This window comes from Rutidosis leptorrhynchoides, chromosome 11, assembly GCF_046630445.1.
Source record: "Rutidosis leptorrhynchoides isolate AG116_Rl617_1_P2 chromosome 11, CSIRO_AGI_Rlap_v1, whole genome shotgun sequence".
In the NCBI taxonomy this organism is placed as follows: Eukaryota; Viridiplantae; Streptophyta; class Magnoliopsida; order Asterales; family Asteraceae; genus Rutidosis; species Rutidosis leptorrhynchoides.
Window position 1 is genome coordinate 135,820,279 of NC_092343.1, and position 10,175 is coordinate 135,830,453.

At 37.1% G+C, this 10,175-nt stretch overlaps 1 protein-coding gene across 1 annotated transcript; it reads left to right on the forward strand.

Moving 5' to 3' along the window:
* LOC139874980 (probable receptor-like protein kinase At5g59700) lies at positions 1 to 7,263 on the forward strand. Its single transcript, XM_071862369.1, has 3 exons — positions 1 to 852; positions 1,076 to 2,044; positions 7,048 to 7,263. The coding sequence occupies exons 1-3, from the start codon at positions 1 to 3 to the stop codon at positions 7,261 to 7,263; spliced, it is 2,037 nt and encodes a 678-aa protein (XP_071718470.1).
* The last annotated feature ends 2,912 nt before the right edge of the window (positions 7,264 to 10,175 follow it).

A 10,175-nucleotide genomic window follows, 5' to 3' on the forward strand; every position in this document is an offset into this window, starting at 1 on the left:
ATGAAGACGCTAGAGGAAGCAACCCAAAACTTCAGTGAAAATACTCTGATAAAACATTGTAATGATGTCTACATAGGAGAACTCCCTGATAGCCACCAGATAATTGCCATCCGAAAATGTCGTGAATGGAAGGAGATTGATATATGTGACATATTCCAGCATGACAACATTATCCGTTGTATTGGTTACACTTTTACAAATTCTGATAAGTTTATAGTTTCTGAGTACGCCGTTAATGGAGCACTTGATGAGTATCTAAAAGACGAGAGTAAAAGGTGTCGCTTAACATGGGAACAACGCCTCAAAATTTGCATAGGGGCCGCGAGAGGACTCAAGTACCTTCACTTGGGAATTGGAGATAACATGAAGCTAATACATGGAAAGTTCAATAGTGGAAAAATACTACTAGACGAGAATCTAGAACCTAAAATTCATAATTTTCGTAATTCAGTTTTTGTCCACAAAAATGCCCCCCCAGGCAAATATGCTCGTTTGGAACTACATAACCTTGGTTATATGGATCCACTTCTCACAGAAACCATGATCCTCAAGTTAGAAACAGACGTATACGCGTTTGGTGTAGTACTTTTTGAAATATTAAGTGGATTACCGCCTTATCATCCACAGACTGATCCACAGTATTGCACTAGGGACGGGGAGCCACACCATCTGATGAGTATGGTTCGACAATACCATGATTCGTTGATTGATCCCTATATAAGAGATCAAATTGATGTTCGTTGTTTAGATACATTTAAGGAAATTGCATATAAATGTGTCAGCTACAATGCAAAGGACCGCCCTTCAATCAGCAAGGTCGTCAAGAGGCTTAAGGAGGCGTTGTATATACAAGTAAGTCGTTACCGTATAATAATTATTTCGAAAAATATATATATATATATATATATATATATATATATATATATATATATATATATATATATATATATATATATATATATATATATATATATATTGGTTACTTCCCTCTTGATCCTACCACTATATATATATATATATATATATATATATATATATGATTCTTAAAAGGATTATGTTGTGTACGTATTCACAGAACCATGGAGGTTTTATTAGTACCATTACGCAAAAAAACAACAAGGTGCTCGATGATTTCAAAATTCCACTTGATGAAATCAACTTGGCCATTGGAGTAAAAGATAAAGGTACTTTTACTGGAGAGGGTGGATACGGTGTGGTTTACCGAGGAACACTCTCTGAACGCTGGCAAAACCGCAAAGTTGCCATCAAATTCTTAAAACCCAAAGATGGCGTACAACAGATGGAGCTCAATTTTCGCAGTGAGCTTGAGATGATTTTCAATTTCAGTCATCAAAACATCATCTCTTTCATTGGTTACTGTGACGAAGGAGCTGGGAGAATTATAGTTTATGATCTTGCTGCAAACGGTAGCCTAGATGATTATCTCTGGAAAGAGGATAATAGACGTAGCTTGACATGGGCACAACGCCTAAATATTTGCTTAGGGGCAGCAAGAGGACTTGACTACCTCCACTCTGGTCTTGGGGAAGAAAAGAAAGTAATCCACAGAGACGTCAAGAGCGGAAACATATTATTGGACGAAAATCTTGAAGCCAAAATATGTGATTTTGGATTGTCAAAATCAGACTCTACTGTAGGTCAGCTATATACTCATGAATATACACCCGCTGTAGGTACCGACTTTTATATTGATCCGGTTTACAATGAAGGAGGTGTCCTACGAAAAGAGTCAGATGTATATTCGTTTGGCGTTGTAATGTTTGAATTGTTAAGTGGGATGCTGGCTTATGATATTAGAAGCTTTGAAGATGGTAAACCTGCACAACCACTATTGAATCAGGTCCGGCGTTACTATGAACAAAGACCAGAACTGTTGATCGATCCGTTTATCGAAAAAGAGATTAACACCCCATCCTTTAATGCATTCAAGAATATTGCAATTCAATGCATTAGTTTCAACTCGAAGGAACGCCCTACTATGGAATTGATCGCTGATGTGCTTGACGAAGCATTAGATTTGCAGGTAAGTATTTGTCTTTAACTATTTACAAGAAAGTTGCATATACTTTCATAAGTATTCATGAAAACTACATGTATTATTAGTGGCTAATTTAGGATGGAAATCTAAAGCGGTCCTAAAACTATTTTCCAAAACAAATTTATATATGAAGGGTAAGGCATAAAACTATGAATTTTACAATTATATGAAGTTCTATAGTTAAATTTAGCGGTGACATATATATATATATATATACAATTAACAAAAATTGTAATTTTTTCTTCTAAGCTAATCACACCACTAATCCCTATTATACTTCCTAATCTTTATTTTTGTTTTTATTTTTATCTACGCTAAAAAGCTAAAGGGAAACATGTTTGGCCAACTTAGCCCTTACCTACGGGAGAAAACAAAAAACTCATTTAATTTTAGAAATGACATCGGGTCGGGTTTGGGCCGGGTTTAGGTAATTTCAGACCCGAACCCAGTTAGGAAACCCTGTCCCAAACCCGGTACCATACTCGTCGGATCCCCATTTACTTACTAACCGGCGGGTATCGGGTTTCCCCACGGGTAAACGGGGATTCCCATTTACTTACTAGCTCTAGGGTTATCGGGTTTTTTTGTAGGTATCGAATATCCTCGTTGTTAGATATTATCAAACACCATTCACTTATTTCAATTTATATTTCAACAATGCTACTAAATTTAGTACTAACTCTAGCTAAATAAATATATATACTACCTCCGTCCCAAATCTATTATCTCCAGACAAAAAACACACAGTTTAAGAAAAAAATCCTGACACGTGTACTTTTTTGTTAACTTTTCAATTTTACTCTTTACTTTTTAACCATCTTTTTGTCTTACATGTATAAAGTATGAGCACAAAATAGATTTATCACATTATTTTTTTCCATTAAAAGAAGTGGACAATTAATTTGAGACATCCATAAAAAGAATACCGGACAATAGATATGGGACGAAGGGAGTATAACTATCGAACAATAATACAATATCAAATTTTAGCTTGTATTATTATTCTTAAATTTTATAATTGTTATAAAAGAAACTGAAATCTCCTTCGGGTCGGGTATACGGATATATGAGTCGGGTATACGGGTCGGGTATGCGAGTTGTATCTAAACCCATCCACATACTCGAACCCGGAAAAAAATTAAAATCAACCTCATACCCGGCCCAAGACCCGAATACTCAGACCCGAACCCGACCCAAAAGGGTTGAGTTTCGAGTTTACCCATCAGTTATACGTCTTTTTGCCATCCCAAGTTAACTCGTTTAATGTTTCTTTTTACCGAGGGACAAACTCTTGATCAACAAAAAAACATTAAGGTCCTAAACTGTAAATATGTACTATTTAACTACTATTATCTCTCAAAGTCTCTCAATTTCTTTCTACTTTTCAATCCATCAAATTGTCTTTTTTCATTTTTTTACTACAAAGCCTTCATCATATTTTCATTGTTATTTTTTGAACTACTTATTGTCTTTCTTATTTTTCATTTAATAAAAGGTTAGTACAAATCGTCAATGTGTGTTTTGTATTTGTAAACTACTGAAACAATAATTAAAATATCGAGCCAAACTATTTCCCGCACCAACATGGAGCATCACCATTCGTAGTAGTAATAATATGGAATTAGGAGAGTATATAGCTAGTGCTCCCCTCACACCGCTTATCAAGCCCGGCGGTGGTATTCGTCCTATAGCTGTGGGTACTGTTTGGCGACGTCTTGTTTCGAAGGTTGGCGCTGCTATGGTTGGCCAGTCTTTGGGAAGTTACTTCGATGGTCTTCAATTTGGTGTTGGTGTTTCTTCAGGTGGTGAGGCTATTCTTCATGCTGTGAATCGGTTGATTGAGGATCGTGGCTCTGATGTTAGCCTCTCTATGTTATTGGTTGATTTTCAAAATGCATTCAATCTTGTTGATCGTACGTTCATGTTACATGAAGTTTGCCGCCTTTGTCCGAGCATTTCTCAGTGGGTTGAATTTTGCTACTCTAATCCAGCAAGATTGTATTATGGGAACCACACCTTATAGTCTTCTCGGGGGGTGCAACAGGGTGATCCCCTTGGTCCGCTGCTTTTTGCTTTGGTCTTACAACCCTTGGTTTCTAAAATCAGAGATAATTTTGAGGTTTGTCTTCAGGCGTGGTATTTGGATGATGGCACTATTATTGGGGACACTTTGGTGGTGGGGAAGGTTTTGCATTTGATTATGGGGGATGGGCCTCGTTTTGGGCTTCATCTCAACGTTGAAAAAACAGAAATTTTCTGACCTACGGAGGACCCTCGCAGCAGGCAAGTATGTGTCTTTCCTCCTAATATTGCTCGACCTTTAAATGGTGTTAAGTTTCTTGGGGCCCCCGCAAGTTCCGATCTTGGTTTTAGTAGTGAACTGGTGATGCAAAGGGTGACCAAGTCCATTGCGCTTATGGATAAGGTTGCTAAGCTTGATGATCCTCAGTGTGAGTTGTTGTTGCTTAGGGCATGTACGGGAGTTTCTAAACTCTACTTTACCTTGCGTACTTGTCCTCCTAGTATATTTGAGGCGGCTCAACGCGCTTTCGATGGAGCCCTTCGATCTTCCTTGGAGCGTATTGTTACTGCTTCAGGGCCTGGGTTTGGTGATTGGCAGTGGCGGCTTGCCACCTTGCCATTTGCATTTGGAGGGCTTGGTGTTTATTCTGCGGGAGATGTTCGTCATTATGCTTTTCTGGCTTCTCGATTACAGTCTGCTGGATTGCAGACCAAGCTCATACGTCATGCGGGTATTGTTGGTCTTGGTCGTGCTTTTGAAGATGCATTAGGTCTGTTTAATAAAACGGTTGGGTTTGATATTTTGGGTAATCAGAGTGAGGTCGCTGCCCCCATACTCATGAAGAAATTGGCAGATGTTTATTTCACAAAGGTTACCGCTTCTGCAGAATCCACTTTTTCATTATCTCCCCGACAATCGGCCTTATGGAGATCGCAGCAGGGTGATCACACCTCTGCTTGGCTAAGGGCAGTCCCTATTTTGGGGTTGGGTCAGACGATGAACGCAAAGACTTACCGATGTGTGTTGTGCTACCGGTTGGGTGTTCCATTGTTCTCTATCTCGACGGCATGCTCTGCCTGTTCAAGGGTTTTTACTGGGGATATTTTCGGGGATCACGCGGTGTCTTGTGCTGGTATGGTGGGTATTAAGCATCGACATAATATTGTTCGGGATTCCCTTGTTGATGTTTGTTATCGATCTGGGATTTCAGCGAGAAAGGAGGTTGACGTTGGGTTGTCTGGAGGGAACGACAGAGCCCTCAGACCTGCAGATGTGTTACTTTATTCCTGGGATTGTGGTCGCGATGTTTGTGTTGACTTGACAGGGTCTTCTCCTTTGACACAGTCTGGGCTTTCTGACTTTGTCCCTGGACGTGCTGTGGTTGATGCGGCTCGTCGGAAGCAGGTCAAGTACGAATCTAGCTGTCAGGCGATTGGTTATGGTTTCATTCCTTTCTCATTTTCTTCCCTTGGGGAATTAGAAAAGGATGATGTTTCTTTGCTAAAGCGGGTTCAGAAGAGTTCAATGGCGCAAGATATTGGTGCCGGTGCTGCTGCTCATATTTTTACTAGGATAGGTTTTGCTATTGCTAGAGGTGTGGGGGCCCAGATTGTCTCTAGGCTTCCCACTAATTTTTTGTAAGTTTTAATACTTTTAAGTTTATTATTATTATAATAATAATAATAATAATAATAATAATGGTGGTGGTGGTGGTGGTGGTGGTGGTGGTGGTGGTGGTGGCGGCGGTGGCGGCGCGGCGTACTAATACTCTCTCTTTGTTATGATATTACGGAGTATTTATTATTTTATAGATTGTAAATTGTAATCGTAATATCTATTTAACATTGGCTTCAACGAATATTTTTGTTGTAGGACAACGGGATCTCAAAATAGGCAATTCATCCGGTTAATGGCGTTGATTGGAGCAAATAACGTTGTATTATTAATGTTTAATATTTCTGTGTGAGTAGCTGCGCCGACCCAAATTTTAAAATATTGTTAGGGTGTACTCATTTGATTTTAAGCCCATATTACAATATAATACTGTGTTGATTTATTGTTTAACCCCATTACATGTTTAGCACAATTTAAAATTAAGAATGCTTTTGATAAAACATAATAATTAAACATATAATGGGGTTCGAATTATTCAAACGTTCTGAATGAAAATAAACTTGTTTGATAATTATTTTGAAAAAACAATGCTAATGATGTAAATTTACATTAATAACATTTTACGTGAATGAAAACCATATTATAGTTGTTTGATAAGTGTTTTTGATATAACATAAAGAGGATTACATTTAATAATCTTTAATCTTAATCAACTATAATACCAATTAAAAGTAGCTCAACGCATGTGTGACTAATTAATAATCTTGAATATTTTTATTTTTGTTTTTGAAATGCAAGAAACACTATTAAAAATATCAGTTAGTATACAGAGTACAGGAACGAAATTCTACAGAGCTTTATGAGCTAGCAACGATTAACACAACCAAGGTATAATGACTTAGGCCAATTAAGGGGGAGAGTGGATCATGGTGCTGATCTAACAACGACAAAGCAAATCAAACTCGGCAAAACTATCCCCAAGCCTTATCATATGCCCGAACGAATAACTGTACTGCAGGAGTATTAACACCATATGAGAGTAGAAAGTACCAACGCAATAGTAATGAACAGAGTGACATATACAGATTAAGCGATGCTGAGTGGATACCGAGTAGAAGAATTGACCAATGCCCGTGTGTTGTGTGAAGACCAGATGTAGTAGCCTGAGTTAATCATCCGTTGATGCCATTATAATGAAGCCATTTTTAACCTTTTCGAAATCCAACTAACACTGTGGATCTTGAATAGAATTGTGGAGGGGCACCAATCCTTATTGCCAAATACCTTTAGATTTCTAAACTTCCAAATAGTATAAGCATACACCCATTTTATAGCATCATCAAAACAACAGATGGAGCTCAATTTTCGCACTGATCTTGAGATGATTTTCAATTTCAATCATCAAAACATGATCTCTTTCATGGGTTACTGTGACGATAGAAATGAGAAGATTATAGTTTATGATCTTGCTGCAAACGGTAGCCTAGATAATTATCTCGAGAAAGAGGATAATAGACGTAGCTTGACATGGGCAAAACGCCTAAAGATTTGCTTAGGGGCAGCATGAGGACTTGACTACCTGCACTCAGGTCTTGGGGAAGACAAAAGAGTAATAAACGGAGACGTCAAGAGCGGAAACATATTATTGGACGACAATCTGGAAGCCAAGACATGTGATTTTGGATTATCGAAATCATACTCTACTATAGGTCAGCCATATACTCATGAGCATACAAACGAAGTGGGTACCAACATTTTATATTGATCCAGTTTACCATGAAGGTGGTGTCCTCTGGAAAGAGTCAGATGTATATTCGTTTGGTGTCGTAATGTTTGAGTTGTTTGGGATGCTGGTTTACAATTATAGAAGCTTTGAAGAGGGTAAACCTGCCCAAACTCTTTTACATAAGGTTCGACATTACTTTGATCAAAGACCTAAAATGTTAATTCATCCGTTTATCAAAGAAGAAATTAACACCTCGTCGTTTAATGCATTCAAAAAATTGTAATTCATTGCATTAGTTTCAACTCGAAGGAACACCTTACCATGGAAATGATCGCAGATGTGCTTGAGGAAGCATTGGATTTAGAAGTAAGTATATTCGTCTTTAACTATTTTGAAGAAAGTTGCATGTAAATTCATACATATTCATGAAAACTACACAAATTATACTTCAAGATAAGAGGTTTAGGTTAAGGACCTCAACATAGGCAATTCAACGATTTGTAATATCTTAATTTACCATTAGCTTCAACGAATTTTTTAGTTGTAGGTCAATGGGATCTCAACATAGGCAATTCATCCCGTGAATGGTGTTGGTTGGAGCAAATGACATTGTATTATTAATTTGAAGTGAATGGTGCAATAACAATGTATTATTAGAGAGCTCCCAATGGAGACATGTCTCCAGGTCAGTCCTCAGCGCCACATCATCGCCACATCAGCACCTTCTTCTCAGGACTAACCCCAGGACTAAACACTCATAACCATGACATACCTCCTCAAATAGATTGGACCCACTTAAATTATATAATTAAAGATGTTACAAGCTTTAATGTTAATGGTACAAGTAATATATGCATGTATATATCCGTCCATCCGTCCAGGAACATGACTGAAATGAACGATCAGGAGAACGAAGGTCTGGGCGCGACCCTGGACTAGCAGCTGGGCTAAGTGCTGCCATTGGTGTCCTCGTGGACTAGCAGCTGGGCGGCCTTCAAGACGTGCACGTTAGGAGCTCCCTTAATGTTTAACAATTCTGTGCGAGTGGCCGGGCGTCTAAAAATTGTGAAATTTTTTTTATTAGGGTGAACTAATTTGACTTTTAAGCTCAAATTACAATATAATAATGTTTTTATTTAATGCTTATTAAGCCCATTAGCACAATTTAAATATCAGAGCACAACCCCACCTAATATAAAATAATACTTCTTGAGTTTCTGTTTGAATTACACTGTTGTTGCGGTATTTACGGACTTTTTTGTGCTTAGAATTAAGTTTAAGAGGTTTAGGTTAAGGACGTTTTCTTAATTTTGGCGGATTTTATAATCAATTACTTTTGTTGTCATCTATTTATCATTTCAAAAGGACATAATTACTGAGATAATCCCCGTAATTTACACTAAATTACTGAAATAGTCCATGGGGATTTGTTACCGATATAGTTTTAGTGGTTTGCAAAAGTTTTTGGTATAGTCCTTTTATTAACGATCGTTACAAAATTCTAAAATTGAATCACGTCATAGATGTCAAGGTGTTTTAGTTATTATTCTTCATCTTCGTAAATATCTGCTTCTTCCCCTTTCCCTTACCTTCTTCCCTAAAAAAATTAACCTTAACTTTTTCAAATCAATATTTAAAGAAACTAAAAGTTTAAATCAAAACATCCAAATCAATCACATACCGAAAAAAGATCATGGATGCACATGTTACGATATGTAGTTCATATGGAAACAATATCGGAAAAAATCGGATGCTCAAAAACTGAATTTCAAAAACATGAAACTGTAACGTAAATCTATGTCGAAAACAAGATCTATTTCACCTTCAAATCAAAAAGAATTGGAAACACCAGTCGGTCTTTGCAAATAGACTGTTTGTTTACCAAGTAATAGTTGGTATCATTTCATTTGTATTTTTCATGTAATTATATTGTCAATCATAATTGATTATTCATTTCATTGTAATTACATTGAAAATTATTTAATGTTGTAATTTTGTAGTTTGTAATTTGTTTTTTCAACCTGTACCTGATGACGGTGTTGCACACAATCATCATAATGGAGAGAAAGGCTAAAGGTAGATATCTAATCAAGAAGACATCATTAAGCTATTTTGAAAAATTTAGACACGACAAGTGAGATAAACCAAAAGTTCTTTGAATTCATAGCTTCGACACACAAATCTCTGATATACATAAATAAATTCAAAACTTATAAAGATGATTGTCTAATTAAGGAGGGGTAAAAGTGAGATGCCCCGTACAAAACCATCGTGTACGAATCATCAACAACAGGATCATTACAAGGTCAAATACTATATGCTGTTTCAAAATGAGTTTGCATTCATGATAAAAGGTGACGTTTTAACCAACGTCAAATGTTTAACATCCGAAAGTATGCCTCTACGAATAGCAAGCAAAAATAATAGTACGTGACCCATAGGTCGTTACAAATACATTGTTTCAAAAGTAACATAGTTTGAATGCAAAATAAACGTTTCATGCGGTGACATCTCTAATAAGCGCAGCGGGAGTCTACAAAGCATGACAACTACAGCGGAAGCAAGCAAACCTTAAGCACCTGAGAAAAACATGCTTAAAAACGTCAACACAAAGGTTGGTAAGCTATAGTTTAAGTATAACAGTAATGTAAGGTAGGCCACGAGATTTCAGTGCTTCAACAGCGTTTCAAAACAGTATGAAAAGTATATGTATAACCGTGGGCACTTGGTAACTAACTTAACGTAAATAACAC

What these genes read in the sequence shown, in the direction of transcription:
- LOC139874980 (XM_071862369.1), top strand. Translation starts at nt 1, where the DNA reads ATGAAGACGCTAGAGGAAGCAACCCAAAACTTCAGTGAAAATACTCTG. An exon ending in AGGAGGCGTTGTATATACAA is followed by an intron (nt 853 to 1,075) that starts GTAAGTCGTTAC and finishes ACGTATTCACAG; the next exon opens with AACCATGGAGGTTTTATTAG. An exon ending in ACGAAGCATTAGATTTGCAG is followed by an intron (nt 2,045 to 7,047) that starts GTAAGTATTTGT and finishes TCAAAACAACAG; the next exon opens with ATGGAGCTCAATTTTCGCAC.